General features: G+C 49.2%; 1 protein-coding gene across 11 annotated transcripts in view; it reads right to left on the reverse strand.

Moving 5' to 3' along the window:
- The window catches only part of ARHGEF11 (Rho guanine nucleotide exchange factor 11), a 127,083-nt gene that overhangs the window by 27,229 nt on the left and 83,726 nt on the right, over positions 1 to 16,128 (reverse strand). For all 11 annotated transcript variants that reach the window (XM_060201651.1, XM_060201645.1, XM_060201650.1 and 8 more), the window contains exons 8-17: positions 15,714 to 15,833; positions 12,498 to 12,543; positions 12,075 to 12,151; positions 9,795 to 9,932; positions 6,207 to 6,281; positions 5,906 to 6,007; positions 3,545 to 3,643; positions 1,781 to 1,823; positions 408 to 504; positions 197 to 319 (exon numbers count right to left, since the gene is read on the reverse strand). In XM_060201651.1, the coding sequence (XP_060057634.1) occupies positions 197 to 319; positions 408 to 504; positions 1,781 to 1,823; positions 3,545 to 3,643; positions 5,906 to 6,007; positions 6,207 to 6,281; positions 9,795 to 9,932; positions 12,075 to 12,151; positions 12,498 to 12,543; positions 15,714 to 15,833 (920 nt within the window). The remainder of the gene's footprint in view (positions 1 to 196; positions 320 to 407; positions 505 to 1,780; positions 1,824 to 3,544; positions 3,644 to 5,905; positions 6,008 to 6,206; positions 6,282 to 9,794; positions 9,933 to 12,074; positions 12,152 to 12,497; positions 12,544 to 15,713; positions 15,834 to 16,128) is intronic.

Genomic DNA, 16,128 nt, shown 5'->3' on the forward strand with positions numbered 1-16,128 from the left:
GCAGGAGGGAGGAGAGCCAGAAGGGCCAGGATTGGGGAGAGAAGAGCCCACTAAGTTCAGTACCAGGAAGGCAGGAACCCTCATCTTCAGGCACAGGAGAATTAGCAGGAAGCAGAGGGCGAGAGCTCAGGAGAGACCACACATGCTGTTGGTCTGTGTGGCGCATTCGCAGGTAAGAGAGGGACTTGACACTCACAGGATGTCCCCCAGGGCTGCAAGCTGCTTCTCAGCTATGAGGCGCTCCCGGCCAGGGTCCCCATCCAGGTCCAGCAGGTCATTCTCACCATACAGGCTGCCTAGCCCCAGGGTGCGCTTTGTCCTGAGTCAGAGGAGCAGATGAACCATGAGTTACCATGGAGGTGGGGGTGTGGGAGTGGCAGGCGGCGGCTGGGGTGGGACTAAGGAACCTGTAGTCTAGGATCTGCTCCTGGATCTCAGGCATGGCTGCCTCCTGGGCGTCGCACAGAGAGCCTCGGACATCCTCACCATTCCGCAGGCGCAAGTCTGCAGAACCAAGAGGACAGAGGTATGTGGAACTGGGGTGGGGAGAGCCTGTCTGTAGAGCACCCCATAGCTATTCAGCTCCCCGGCAGGTGAGTGGGCTTCTAGCTTCTAGTCAGCTCTGAGGAGGCCTGTGCCCACCAGGTCCCTCTTGGAGCCCTGACATCCAAGTGCAAGGACTCCTGGGAGGCCTAAACTCCATGGAGTGAAGCCCGTTCAAGATGAAGGTTCTGATGGCCAGTGTCTGCTCTCCCCCTGCTGCCCCAGGACATGCTCACAGGACTGCTAGAGGCCAGCGCTTCCCAGGAAACCCACTCCCAGTAGGCTGGGCTGGCTACTGCCTCAAGCTGCCTCCCTGTTACCTGAGCTTCGGGGACCGCCTTCTGAGGACAGCTGTGAGTGAATGATCTTCCTCCAGGAAGTGCCCATGCCTGCCCTCTGGTGCCAACCCCCTTCCCTGCCCCTTGGGGGCAGGAGCACCCTTCTGTGTGTGCTACTCTCATGGTTAGTGCAGAGCTCACAGCGGCTGGGCTGGTGGAGCTGTGTAGAAGTCCCAGTGGAGACCTCCACACCCCAGTGTAGAGGCTGGGATGGAGCTCAAGGGCACTGTGCCTGCCTTGTGTGTATGGAGTCCTAGGTTTGATCCCTGGCCCCCACTCCAAAAGAAATAAACACCACAAACTAAAAAAAAAAAAAAAAAAAAAAGGCAGGGGAAGGTGTAGAACACACACTTTTCTGTGTATGAAGTTGGGTGACATATGGGAGCACCATGGACAGCATGGGGGATGGGGTGGGAGGGGAGTGCTGTGGTATCTCTCTTCTCTTTTTCAAAAGAACAAATTTCTTAAAACAAATTGAAAATAAGGGGCCAGGAGGTGGCACACCTAGCAGAGTGCTCATGTTGTGGTACAAAAGAAAATGAGGACAGTCTGGAGAGCTTGATGCTGAAAGGAGGATGGAGTCAAGCCCTAGCTTTGTACTTTTCAGAGCTCCTCACGAGATTCTGAGTGTTGAGTAGGCTAGGAATCCTCAAGTCAGCTCTCAGTTCTTAGTACAGATGAACCAACTTGGGCCCCAGAGGTCATGGGAGGCTGTCAGGAACAAGCCCAGGTCTCCTAAAAGGCCTGTTCATCTACGCTAATTCACACCAGTGGACTATGCTCCCAGGCAGGGCCCACCCCTCTCTTCCTTTATCAGAGGACAAACACAGGGACTGTCTTCTCTGTATATGGAGCTTTTTGGGGACCTGGGACAAGAAGGAAGCAGTAAAGCAACTTACCAATTTCAGCCTGTAACATCTCCGGGACTTTCACCCTCAGAGGCTACAGAAAAGGAGATGGGGAGAAGTGGTAAGGGCCACACCCATGAGATACAGAGGCTCAGGCAGAGCACCCCAACTCCTAGAAGCCTCACACCCCCATCTGTTCCACCCACCTCGAATCTCTAGTGTGCAGACCACAGCTGTAGGCTAGGACTTCTGAGAAGTGGGGTCTCAGGCTAAGGACAAGCTGGGGTGAGAGTCTGAGGGTGGTATGTGTAGTTTTCTGCTGTTTTTACTTATTTATTTTCTGTTTTCCCCCTGGTTGCTTATCGTCGTTGTTATTATTATTGTTGTTGGATAGGACAGAGAAAAATCGAGAGAGGGGGAAGACAGAGAAAGGTAGACACCTGCAGACCTGCTTCACTGCCTGTGAAGCAACCCTCCTGCAGGTGGGGGTCCAGGGGCTCGAACTGGGATCCCTGCGCCAATCCTTGCGCTTCATGCCATGTGCACTTAACCCACTGTGCTACCGCCCGACCCTCCTATTTATTTTCTTTACCAGAGCATTCATTGCTCAGCTCTGGCTTATGGTGGCCTTTTGCATAATCATATATATATATATATATGTACATTTGCCTCCAGGGCTATTGCTGGGGCTTGGTGTCTGCACTACAAATCCACTGCTTCTGGAGACTATTTTTTTCCCTTTTGTTGCCCTTGTTATCATTGCTGTTATTATTATTGTTGTTGCTATTGCTGTCGTCATTGTTGGATAGGACAGAGAGAAATTGAGAGAGGAGGGGAAGACAGAGAGGAGGAGAAAAAATAGACACCTGCAGACCTGCTTCACCGCTTGTGAAGTGACTCCCCTGCAGGTGGGCTTGAACTGGGATCCTTGTGCTGGTCCTTGCGCTTTGCGCCATGTGCGCTTAACCCTCTGTGCTACCATCCAGCACCCTTGCATAACCATTATGCTGTCTTCCCAGCCCTCTGCTTTTATCTCAAGAACATCAGTTTGTCTGGAAAGGTAGTCATCTGATAGCAAGGGAGCGATCTTTATTAGGCTGTTTGATGGTCTGCTCCCCCACTTCTTTCCAGAGTGAAGCTAAAGTGATGTCACCAAGTCTTACACTGAGCTCAGTGTCTGCCTTCTGCTCTCTCCCCCTGGCCCCAACTTCTGGTAGCTGGTTATGGGGTGACTCCACAGCAACCAATAGGGAGCCATTGTCAGTCCCTTTATTAAGTCCCCAAAGTGTCTTGAAAAGCAACAGTGTGAGTCTTAATTTCATGATCTTAGCAGCTTACTGCCAGGTGAATAAAGTCATCTTGGAGCTTGTTCAGCTAATCAGATAAGTCCAGGATGGGAACTGCCCCCCTGTAGGCAGGGCCTAGAAGCATCCTGGGGTCCATGTACCTCAGAAACCTGGGCACTTCTTCAGCTGACCCAGCCAGATCAGTTTATGGTTTTGTTGTAAGAATTAGGGGGGTAGGGTGCGGGGAGGGCCCAAGACACCAATTCTAGGGAAATTTATTAGAATGCCATGCAACTGCTTTCTTTCTCCAAACATGTAGAGATACAAAGCATAAACTACCTTGTTGGATGTGGAACAAAGAGGAATAGAGCAAGCACTCTTTAAAGCAGAGCTAGGGACAGAATCTTGAACGGTCCACAGTAAGCACTTCTAAGAACTATTGCCACTTGATCTGAATTCTGAAGTTTTGCTTTGCCTCTTGAGTGATTCAAAGAGAATAAGGTTGTACTACAACCTGTGATAATCTTACCGCATTTTTCTCTAGGAAAATATTCCAGATGTCCTTGCCCAAACTTCGGGAATCCTTGAGGCTTGTCTGCTGATAAACTTCCACACACAAGTAGAAAAGCTAAGAGGAGAGACAAAACAGGTTAGAGCAGCGGTTCTCCCCTAAGGATGACTTCACTCCAACTCCTAGAAGGTATCTGTGTTTGGAATTTTATTTTATTATTTTGCTACCAGGGTTATTACTGGGGCTTAGTATCTGCCCACAAGACTCCACAGCTCATGGCAGTCCTCCTGTGCCCCCCACACCTCTTCTTTCTTAGAGAGATGGTGAGAGGCAGAGGAGAGACACTTGTAGCACCATTCCGCCACCTGTGAAACTCTCTATACCTCACCTACCCTCACCCCCTAGCATGGCCTCCAGGTGCTCCCAAATGCTAACCTGGGTCCTTATATATGGGGATATGTGCAATCTACCTGGTGAACCGCATGCCAGCCCCTGGAGTTATTTTACATGAGCAGAGGTGTCTTTAGCATCCATTTCTGTGTGGGATGCAGCTCAGCACCCTCCAGTACACACACCAAACCCCCAGGGAAAAGATCCCATAGCACAGCCAAGCAATGAGCTCAGCTGGCAGAGTGCAGGACTCGCATGCCTGAGGACTTTGGTTTGACTAATGATGTCGCATGTGCTAGGGGCAATGCTCTGGTTTCAACTCCTCACATGGAACTCTCATATGAAGTAAAATAAATCTTTAAAAGGGGAGGGTGGGGAGAGAATTCCATAGTTCAAAAATGTCAGCAGAGGTAACAGAAACTTTGGCTTTGAGTGTTTAGAACCCTGCAGTGAGGCCCCGTCCAACACGCCCATCTCCAACAGTCACCCCTCACACTGCACCTTCTCTGCACACTTGTCTGTGTGCTGTGTTGTTTCAGACATTTTCTTCCTCTCTTTCCCTTCTCTCAGTTATTTGGGGTGCATTGGATCGACCTTCTCGTGGTACATCCCGTGAGTACCCATTCATTGGGGAAACTGACGATCCTTCCTAGCCGACTGAATCTACATGGATCCCAGTCACTTAATTAGCCATTTAACTGGCTACGGAAGAAGGGCAAACGCTAGAAGAAGTTATTTGCTAAACCAGAGCTCTGCTCAGCTCCGGCTGATGGTGGTGCTGGGGATTGAATCTGGGGTCTCAGAGCCTCAGGCATAAAAGCCTTTTGCATAATATACAGAGCATTTAAAAAAAATTTATTTATTCCCTTTTTGTTGAACTTGTTGTTTTTTATTGTTGTAGTATTATTATTGTCGTCGTTGTTGGATAGGACAGAGAGAAATCGATAGAGATGGGGAAGACAGAGGGGGAGAGAAAGACACCTGCAGACCTGCTTCACCGCCTGTGAAGCGACTCCCCTGCAGGTGGGGAGCTGGGAGCTCGAACTGGGATCCTTATGCGTGCTTTGCATCACCTGCACTTAACCCGCTGTGCTATCGCCCGACTCCCTATACAGAGCATTTTTAAAGTCTCTGAGTTCCCTCTCTGTATGTGCTGTTTATGTCTTCTTCATTCAGGAAGACTTCAGAGCTCCTAGCAGTGAGGACTTATAAGCAGGTGCTCAGCAAATACCCACTGAGCAAGCAGGTATGGAGTCCGACTTCTAATGGCGCTGTCTCGTCAAAGAGAAAAGTGAGTAGCTCGTGTCTTGGCTAAGTAGTTCATTCCGAAGTACACAACAGCCCCTCTCCTTTCTAAGTCACAGTACAGAGAAAGCCAGAGAAGTTACTGGCTTTGAGTGTGGTCCTGGGGTTCTGTGTCTTCTGTCTCATGTTCCCTCTTATCATAACCTTCAGAATCAAGACCTTCCACCATCCCGATGCCTCTGTCAAGTCCTCTTGTAGAAACAGTATATTTACAAGGGTCACCACAGAGTCACCTACCTTTCTAACAAACACCTGAGAAAGAACTGCTTCCTGGTCTGGTTCTTTCCATTTCTCTCTGACCCCGCCTCCCCCAGCAGTGCTCAGCTTTGGCTTATGATGGTGTAGGGGACTGAACCTGAGACTCAGAAGCCTTAGGCATGAGTGTCTCTACATAACCATTATGCTATCTATCCCCTGCCCCTCCCTGATGGTTTTTTTTTTCTTTTTAAGAGACCACAGCACTGAAGCTTTCTTCTTTCACTGGGCTCAAACCTCAGTTGTACACATGGCAAAGCACCATCTAAGTGAACTACTTCACTAGCCTTCCTTATGCTTTTCTTACGGAGGCCACAGCTGAGCAATCTTCTGATCTCTCTCTCTCTCTTAGTAAACAGATTAATATTTTTTTGTTGTTGTTGTCTGTTTGCCTTTTTAAAGACATAAAAGACTGGGAGTGTGACTTACCAGTGGACTGGGGTCTGCCTGAGAGAAGATATAACGAAGAAACACTCCCAGATGAGCTGGCCGAGACTTCAGTTTCTCCAGATCCTGGAATATGATGTCACTCTGGAAGGTAGCAGGAGGGGGAGGCTGAGTGCCATGGCTTTGCCCCTGCAGCACTGTCTTCCTCACTTATAAGCTGTGGCTCCCACTGATGCCCCTCCCTCACAGCTGGCGCCGGCCAGGCACAGTTACTGAAAGGTGAATGTAGGGGCGGAGGGCAGCAAGGCAGAGGAATGAGAGGAAGAATGCAGGAGACTGTTACCTCATTGTTGGAATAACCTGGATCATAATCTTCCTCTGGGCCAATAATTAAAGGCTTTGGGCTTTGCTCTGCAGCCTGGGGAGAGAGTAGGTCAGAGAAAAGGTCAGCGAGTAGGGCTCCCCACTCTCAGCGAAGTAGAGCAGCCCAGCACTGGAGAGGAATGCTGCTCCGCTCCTCCCTGAACCCCAGTGAGCAGAAGCAAGCACTGTCACTCGCCGGAAGTATAGTGGCTGGGTGGGGCAGGGCGGCGGGTCACAGGGCTCCCAGGATGGGAAGTGAGAGAGTGCTTGCAACAGATCTGTGGAGGGCTGTCAGCTGACAAAAGACTCTGGCTCCCGTTAGATTGTCAGGTCGGGCCTCTGTTCTAAACAGCTGCCCCCAGCCCGCTGTACAGCCTCCAAGTCTTGCACCTACCCCAGTGCCAACCTCTGAGTGAACAAATCTGAGCTCTGCTGGAGGAGGGCCCACAGCCACCTGGGGCTAGAAGGCTGGTAGTCCTCCGGCAGCTCCTGCTACTTTCCTTGCCTGCCTCACACTCTAGGGTAGATCTCTGGGGTGAATTAAAATTCAGACATCTGGGTTGGGGAGAAGAGTATCATCTATAATGCAGCAGACTTTCATGCCTAAGGCACAAAAGGTCCCAGGTTCAATCCCTGGCACCACCAGTAGTCAAAGCTGAGTGGTGTTCTGGTTAAAATGGTTAAAATTAAATTGCCATCATTATCCAGTGGCCTGAGAACTAGCACAATGGATAAAGAGTTGAACTTGTAAGCCAGGGGTTCTAAATTCAATCTCAGCATTGCATGTGCCAGAATGATGCTCTGATGTTCTCTCTTTCTCTCTCTCTCCTTTTATCTCCCTGACAGAAAGAGAGAGAGAGAGAGAGAGAAATACATTACAGCACCAAAAGCTTCCTTTAATGCAGTGGGAGCTGGGCCTGAACCTGGTCTTGATCATCTCTTGCTAATAATCAGAATCTCTTAATAAATAAATAAACCCAAACTTCTGTGGCTAGGAAGCAGCTCAGTGGATAGAATGTAAGACTTGGGTGCTGAGGCTCTACGTTTGATACTAGGCACTCTATATGCCAAAGTAGAGTGGTGCTCTGGTCTCTCATTCTTCAAACAAGCAACAATTGAGAGAGAGAAAAAATAAGCAACAACCAAAAGCTTAAAGTCCAAACTTCTCAGCTTAGCCTGCCCTTTTATGCCAGAAAACAACAAACAAACAAACAAACAGATAACAAACAAACACAAGAGAAAGAGAGAAACAGAGCATCACCCTGGCACATGTGATGCTGGGAACTGAACTCGGAACTCATGCTTTCAAGTTCAGTGCTCTAGGCACTGTCTCACCTCCCTGGCCACTGTGCCAATTTTAATAATGAACTGACAGTCACTGAAACACTAGCTATTGATCAGATGTGACAGGAGATGTCAGTCTGCACTACCTTTTCAGATGCTTCACTGGACACCTAAGGGTTCCTTGAGCTTTCAACATTTGCTTTAGTTCACCATTTCTCTAACAAGGTGCAGGGGAGTGATTCTGGGACTTCTTGTAGCCAACTCTCTGCTATGCTGTCTCCCTGTTGTCAAAGGGCTTTTCTTGGCAGCCCTCCCCTCGAGACTCCTCCCTCCTTCTTTGCTCTGGATGTTACAGACTCCAAGCCAGTGCTACTGAGTCACAGAACATGAGGGTCTGTCTTTCTCATTCTACTCCTGGCCACTGATGCCCTCTGACTGCTGAAGCTTAAAAGGACGAGGTCTCAAAAAAAAAAAATGACTAGTGAGTCAGGCGGTAGCGCAATGGGTTAAGCATAGGTGGCGCAAAGCACAAGGACCGGCGTAAGGATCCAGGTTCAAGGCCTCGGCTTCCCACCTGCTGGCGAGTCACTTCACAGGTGGTGAAGCAGGTCTGCAGGTGTCTGTCTTTCTCTCCCCTTCTTTGTCTTCCTCTCCTCTCTCTATTTCTCTCTGTCCTACCCAATAACGAGGACAACAATAAAAAACAACAAGGGCTGGGAGTCGGGCTGTAGTGCAGCAGGCTAAGCGCAGGTGGCGCAAAGCATAAGGACCGGCATAACGATCCCGGTTCGAACCCCGGCTCCCCACCTGCAGGGGAGTCGCTTCACAGGCGGTGAAGCAGGTCTGCAGGTGTCTATCTTTCTCTCCTCCTCTCTGTCTTGACCTCCCTCTCTCCATTTCTCTCTGTCCTATCCAACAATGACAACAACAATAATAACTACAACAATAAAAGAACAAGGGCAACAAAAGGGAATAAATAAATAAAAAAAAATTTAAAAAACAAAACAACAAAAAAAACAACAACAAGGGCAAAAAAAGGGAATAAAAAAAGGACTAGGTCTTTTGTTTTCTCTGGCGTGTCTCTCAAGGTGTTTTTTTTTTCTTCTTCTTGTAAGTCTTTATAAATGCAGTTTTCCTAATTATTGAGCTGTTGGAAAAGTCATGATATATATATTTTTTATCCTTTTTGATACAAAAAATGTGTCATGACTTTTTTGATAACCCTATACAAAAGCTAAATATGGGAGTCGGGTGGTGGCGCAGCGGGTTAAGCACACTTGGTGCAAAGTGCAAGGACCAGTGGAGGATCCCGGTTCGAGTCCCCGGCTCCCCACCTGCAGGGGAGTCGCTTCACAGGCGGTGAAGCAGGTCTGCAGGTGTCTTTCTCTCCCCCTCTGTCTTCCCCTCCTCTCTCCATTTCTCTCTGTCCTATCCAACAATAATAACATCAATAACTACAACAATGTTAAACAACAAGGGAAGCAGAAGGGAAAATAAATAAATACAAAATAAAAATAAATAAAAAATTTTAAATAAAAAAAAAGCTAAATGTTATAGTAAAAAAAAAAAGTCTGGGAGTCGGGCTGTAGTGCAGCGGGTTAAGCGCAGGTGGCGCAAAGCACAAGGACCGGCATAAGGATCCCGGTTCGAACCCCAGCTCCCCACCTGCAGGGGAGTCGCTTCACAGGCGGTGAAGCAGGTCTGCAGGTGTCTATCTTTCTCTCCTCCTCTCTGTCTTCCCCTCCTCTCTCCATTTCTCTCTGTCCTATCCAACAACAACAATAATAACTACAACAATAAAACAACAAGGGCAACAAAAGGGAATAAATAAATAAAATTAAAAAAAAAAAAAAAAAAAAAAAAAAAAAAAAGTCAAATGCTGAAGAATGAGGTAAAAGAAAGGGAACATAGGGAGCATTCCCTGTGATTCCACATCCCACTGCCAGTAGTTTCATGCACAGCGAGCTCTCCCTATGCTCTTACCAACATATATTATTATCAAAAGACTAGAACCATGCCACCTGGGAGATAGTATGCCAGGCAGGTAAAGAACCAGATTTGTAACCTTGAGTCCCTGAGTTTAATCCCAGCATCATATGTACCAGAATGATGCACTGGTTCTATCTCTTTCTCTCTCTCATAAGTGAATAAATCACTAAGAAACTCCCTCTCAAAATAATATACAGATAAATCTAGAAGAGGAGGAAGTGAGGAGAAGAGGCAGGAGCATGTGCAGATTGTCTGAGAGGAGAGGAGCTGCAGGCTTCTCTGGGCATGCACTCACCTGGTCGCTGGCGGGAAGGACAGGTGCGTCAGAGCCCTGCCGCCTGTGGTGCTGGGCCACCCTGGCCATGATCACAGGTGAGGTGCGAGGGCTGTCCAGTCCAGGGTCTGACAGTATTGAGTTTCGGTTCATCAGTGACTGGAGGAATGAGAAGCCTGTGAGGACACTCAGCGGGAAGGTTCTCAGGGCTGGGCTTGATGGGTGGTAGTGACCACACTCACAGCAACTGTCAACTGGCTGCTTCCTGCACAGTGTGACTCGCCCTGGGGTGCTATCAGCTCATTAGCCCTCCCCAGAGGTACTGCTATTCTTCCCACTTGTCACACAAAAAGGTGGCAACTTGGAGAGGTTATGAGACCTGCTGAAGGCAAGACCGCTAGTAGTGGGGCTTCCTGGACTCAGCCCAAGACCCATAGCCTTCATCACTGCCCAGGCTGCCTCCCTCAGGACAATGTCACTTCTTGGTGTTTCTCCTGCCATGGAGTCTTCTCACAAACATCTATCATCTTCCCTCAGCTAAGAGCTAGAGGAGTTGGGACTTCAAATTAGGTTTTCAACTACTTACACATTTATCTGGCTAAGTAAACATTCTGCTAGCATCACTATTACTTCATTTATTGACTCTTTTAAAAATATTTATTTATTTATTCCCTTTTGTTGCCCTCGTCGTTTTTTTTTATTGTTGTTCTTGATGTTGTTGTTGGATAGGACGGAGAGAAATGGAGAGAGGAGGGGAAGACAGAGGGGGGAGAGAAAGACAGACACCTGCACACCTGCTTCACCGTCTGTGAAGCGACTCCCCTGCAGGTGGGGAGCCGAGGGCTGGAACCGGGATCCTTACGCTGGTCCTCGCGCTTTGCGCCACGTGCGCCTAACCTGCTGCGCTACCGCCCGACTCCCCATTTATTGACTCTTCTTAAAATATTTCTTCTTATTTATTTTTTTATTTGATAGGATAGAGACATTTAGAGGGGAAAAGGAGACGGGGTGGCAGGGGGAGAGAAAGACACCTGCAGCTGTGGACCAGGGGCTTGAATCTGGGTCCTAATTGGTAACATGAACTCAATTGGTGTACCTCTGCCTGGCCCCCTCTATGACTCTTATTTTAAATTTTACGGAGGGTTTTGCTGAGGCCTTGAGGGTACAACACATGGGTGATTCTACTGTTCCTGGCAGATTTTCCTTCTCTTTTTATTTTCAGATAGGAGACATACTAGTGCCGTGCATGGTAGAGTGTGCACCCTACCAGATGAGCTATCTCCTGGCTGACTCTTTATTTTTATTTATTTATTTTTCCGCATCCAGGGTTATCACTAGAGCTCGGTGCCTGCACTACAAATCCACTGCTCCTGGTGGCTACTCCCCCCTCCCCCGTTTTACTGTATATGGCAGAGAGAAACTGAGAGGGGAGGGGAAGGAGAGAGGTAGATAGCTATCTGTATACCTGCTTCACTGCTTGTAAAGTGCCCCCCCACACTCCCCTACAGGTGGAGAGCCAGGGGCTCAAACCAGGATCCTTGCACAGGTCCTTGTGCTTTGTACTATGTGCACTTAACCCAGTGTGCCACTGCCCGGCCCCCTTATTTTTATGTTTACATTTACAGTTTATTCAGACAAATGTAACTATTTTGGGACAAAATCTGAAATTATTTTGACCACTCTCAAAAAAAATGAGTTAACCACATACACAAAGACCTGAGCCTAGGAAATAGCTTTCCTGGACAGTGTACTGCTTTGCCATGTGCGAGACCTAGACCCGAGCCCCGCCCCCACCGCACCGGAGGATGCTTCAGTTCCGTGGTTTCGTTCTCTCTCTCTCTCTCTGCTTCTGCCTCTGTGTCTGAAAAAGTCCACCCAGAGTACTGGAGCCCCAGTGAGAATAAACAAATACAAAAAAGTCTGTGGTAAAGAAAGAGGCTGATGATTCTTATTAGGCTGGACCAACTGGAACCATCTATGAAGATGCTATTTGTAGGCAGGATGAAATGTGTATTAGACAGTTTATGCCTCTGCTACCTATACTCAAGGCTTGCTCATGACATGGTCTCTCTCTCCACCGTCCTCTTTATATAACAGCAATGTGAGGATTCTGCATGCAGGATGTTTATGAAACCTGTTTGGGAACCCTGAGCACAGAAACTAAATCCTTGCAGCTGGAATTGCAGGAGAAACAGGTGGCAGCCAGCAGGCAGGGCACAGCCCATGAGCAACAGGTTTTCAGGAAGAGGGAAGGAACAGGGAACATGGGACTTGGAACAAGGTTGCCCCGCTGACACTCACCTGGCTGAGGGAAGAAAAGCGCTCTGTCCCGGAGTCCAAGCCGCTGTCCCCCTCCTGGGAATCCAGGGAGAGTCGGCCTGCCAAGAAAAGAGCTAACATGGTAAGGAGGGAGCTGAGGCCAGGAGCAAGGAAGAGTCTTGATTCTGGGCACTTCTCCACATACCCTTACCCTCTCTGACTCATTCATTTCTTCCTCTGAGTGCACCTCTGAGCCCCTGAGTGCTGGGAGCTGGTAGGCAAGCTGCTGGCTGGGGGTCCTCACCCCACGGCCCTGGCTCTCATCTCCTCAGTGTTGTTGGGTCAGACACCTGTGGCAGGTGCCAAGCATTTTCTCTCTCTGAATTTGCTCCCTGAGGCAGGGACAGTAGAGAAGAAGTGTGGACTGGAGCTATGGCAGTGAGAATAGGGCTAATAAGGACTTACCTTCCTGGGCTCGCTGGCTGAGGTCCCCACAGAGTGGAAGAATGTCCTAAAAATGAAAGGTCCAGAGGGTAGGCAGACTCCCTGCTGCTTCCTTCCTCCAACCACCCTCTCCTCGGTACCAGCAGGTAGTGTTTGTTTGCACTTTGTGGCCTCTTCTGCTTCTGCTTCACTGCCCTAGAAGTGCCCAACTAGAAGAGCTCAGCTCCTTTTGTACAGAGTGAGGGGGATGGTGACCCCTAGTGGCAAAAGAGTGCTCTACCATTAGTGAAATTCTTTTTTTTTTTTTTTTTAATATTTATTTATTCCCTTTTGTTGCCCTTGTTGTTTTATTGTTGTAGTTATCATTGATGTCACCATTGTTGACTAGGACAGAGAGAAAAGGAGAGAAGGGGGGAAAGACAAAAGGAGAGAAGGGAAGAAGAGGGGGAGAGAAAGACACCTGCAGACCTGCTTCACCGCTTGTGAAGCGACTCCCTTGCAGGTGGGGAGCCAGGGGCTCCAACTGGGATCCTCATGCCAGTCCTTGCACTTAGCGCCATGCGCACTTAACCTGCTGCGCTACCGACTGACTCCTGTGAAATTCTAACAGTTCACTGGCCCTTAAAGCATCTGCTGCATGAGCTGGACTAGAGGTGGTCAGGATATGTAAGGCTTGTAACACATTGCAGGTTGTAATGCTCTTTAAGGGGGACTGAAGGTGCTGGGCTAGGGCAGAACAAGGAAGGAATGGTGTAGACAGACTTTTATTTATTTATTTTTTAAATATAAAGACAAAGAAGCAGAGAGAGTGAGAAAGAACCACAGTTCTTCAGTTTGCTGGGGGCAGGGCTCAAACCGGGGTTGCACATATGGCAAAGCTGTGCACTATCCATGTGAGATATTTTGCCAGCTCTAGAGCCTTATTCTTTTATTTTTTATAATTTTTTTCTTTTTAAAAAATATTTATTTATTCCCTTTTGCTGCCCTTGTTGTTTTACTGTTGTAGTTATTATTGTTGTCGTTGTTGAATAGGACAGAGAGAAATGGAGAGAGGAGGGGAAGACAGAGAGGGGGAGAGAAAGACAGACACCTGCAGACCTGCTTCACTGCTTCTCGGCCTCGCGAGAACTTAATGTGCAGCTTGGCGATACGAGAATCCGGCATGAAGCCCAGCCAGTCTATCTTGGCGTTACTCTCGATCGCACTCTGTCATTTCACGAACATCTCATAAAAACTGCAGCAAAGGTGGGCGCGAGGAATAACATCATTGCAAGACTGGCCAGCTCCTCATGGGGCGTGAGCGCTTCCACACTACGATCATCATCTCTGGCATTATGCTATTCCACTGCAGAATACTGTGCCCCAGTATGGTTCCGTAGCCCCCGTGTCCACTTGGTCGATTCCAAATTATATTCCTCCATGAGGATAATTTCTGGAACCATCCGTTCCACCCTGGTTCCATGGCTGCCAGTTCTTAGCAACATCGCCCCGCCAGATATTCGTCGGGATGCGGCATCATCTAAGTTCATTTCCCATGTCTACGCTCGACCGGACCTGCCAATATACGCGGATATCTTTGCCCACCCTGTCCAATGCTTGACGTCTCGTCACCCAATCTGGTCCCCTACGCCTACACTGAACTTCTCTGTTCCAGACTCTTGGAAACAGAGTTGGCAGTCAGCTGAGGTAAAGAACAAACACCTCATCACAGACCCCTGTGAGGGTCAACCCGGCTTTGACCTAGCACGTTATGATTGGGCCCTCCTCAATCGCTATCGAACAGGCCATGGCCAGTGCGCCGCTATGTTCCATCGCTGCGGAGCCAGAGATGACCCGAACTGCCCCTGCGGCTACAGACAGACTATGACCCACATAGTCAACGACTGCCACCTCTCCAGATTCAAAGGAGGTCTCGAAACTTTACATCAGGCTCAACCTGACGCTGTTGACTGGCTACAGAAGAAGGGCAAACGCTAGAAGAAGAAGAACTGCTTATAAAGTGATTCCCCTGCAGGTGGGGAGTCGGGGGCTCGAACCGAGATCCTTATGACAGTCCTTGCGTTTTGTGCCACCTGCGCTTAACCCGCTGCGCTACCGACTTCCGAGCCTTTTCTTTATCAAAGACCTGTCTACATGTCTTTTAGTCATTCAACAACTCTGAGGCAACATAGTACTCCCACATTGCAAGTGAAGACAAAAGCTCAGAGAGCTTAAAGGACTTGTCCAAGCAACACAAACACTTGACGGCCAGGGTAGGTGCCAGGCTCTGTGGTTTAGACTAGCCACGTCTCAGGGCAATGCTCCCAAGCTGGGCACATCTCCACTCCCTCCCACTCCCCACTGCACTGGACAGGTACTGGTGCAGCCTCCTTTCTCAGAGCGAGGACACCCAGGCTTCTGGGGGCTGAGCGCCTTGCCCAGGAATCTGCATACTAGTGAGTCCAGATAGTGGCAGCCCAGAATTGCAGCCCTGAGCCCTGTGGGATACTGAAGGGAACAGATTTAGCTTGTGTCTTCCAGACACTTTTAATCTGAGCATTCTAAAGAAGAAATCAGACAGTCCCTGCATAAGTTCTACTAACTCTAAGAAATACTATTCTTGGTGACCTGGAGGGTTACTTTTAATTCGCCGAGACATCAAGGGCACGGACAGACAGCTGAGTCCCTGACTAGAAGAGAGAGGGGGCTGGCTCCTCCCTGGGAGCTTCTACCTAGGTCTCCTTCTGCTGATGGCCCTTCCCCATGAGGACTTTACAGAGGACCCCTAGCTGAGGAGGAGGGGAGCAGGCTGCCAGCTGAACGTTAGGGTGAGGCTGTGGAGGACTCACGTCAGCTATAAGGAAGCTACCAGAAGGGACTGGATGAAGAGCAGGCTCAAACCGACAATCCTACGCATCTATTGCTTTTCTTTTTAGACAGAGGCAAGGGAGAGGGACACACACACAGTGGGGGCTGGGCTCAAACCTGGTCCATGCATGAGGCAAAATATAAGGGAGCTATTTTGCCAGCCCCTGTTTCTTTCTTTCCATCCCAAATGCAAGTGCTTGGAAGGTAGAACACAGTCTTTTCTTTTCCGTTCTCATGTTCAGGTGTCAGAACTTGGTCTCTCCAGTACTGAATAACAACATCTGTTTTCTCTGTGTAGCATGAGCCCCACCTTGTCTGACTCAGGAAGCCTGGTCCTCGCTTCTCCCCCTATTCTCCTCCTTTCCTGGAGTCGTGGCTGCTATCACTCACCACAGAGCTGCCCGTCTCCTGTTGGATCTTCAGCTGTAGCTGGGAGACACGCCGGCGGGCACCTTCGATCTGCTCTTCCAGCATGCTGGCGGGGTTCCGGCTGTAGGCCTCGCAGATGTGCTAGGTGTGCGGAGCCAGAGCGGGAGGGAGAAGGCAGAGGGGCAGTTAGCAGACTGGATGGCTTGCCAGTGGAGAGCACAGGTGGATGCTTCCCAAACACAGAGCAGGTGGTGGAGGGCTCTGACTTCTGGGATATGCGGTCACCTCACCATTAAGCAGCAGTAAACAGTGTAAGTGGAAGGAAGTCGGGCAGTAGCGCAGCGGGTTAAACGCAGGTGGTGCAAAGTGCAAGGACCAGCTAAGGATCCTGGTTTAAGCCCCCGGCTCCCTACTTGCAGGGGAGTCGCTTCACAGG

The sequence above is a fragment of the Erinaceus europaeus genome, chromosome 11 (genome assembly GCF_950295315.1).
Source record: "Erinaceus europaeus chromosome 11, mEriEur2.1, whole genome shotgun sequence".
Lineage (NCBI taxonomy): Eukaryota > Metazoa > Chordata > Mammalia > Eulipotyphla > Erinaceidae > Erinaceus > Erinaceus europaeus.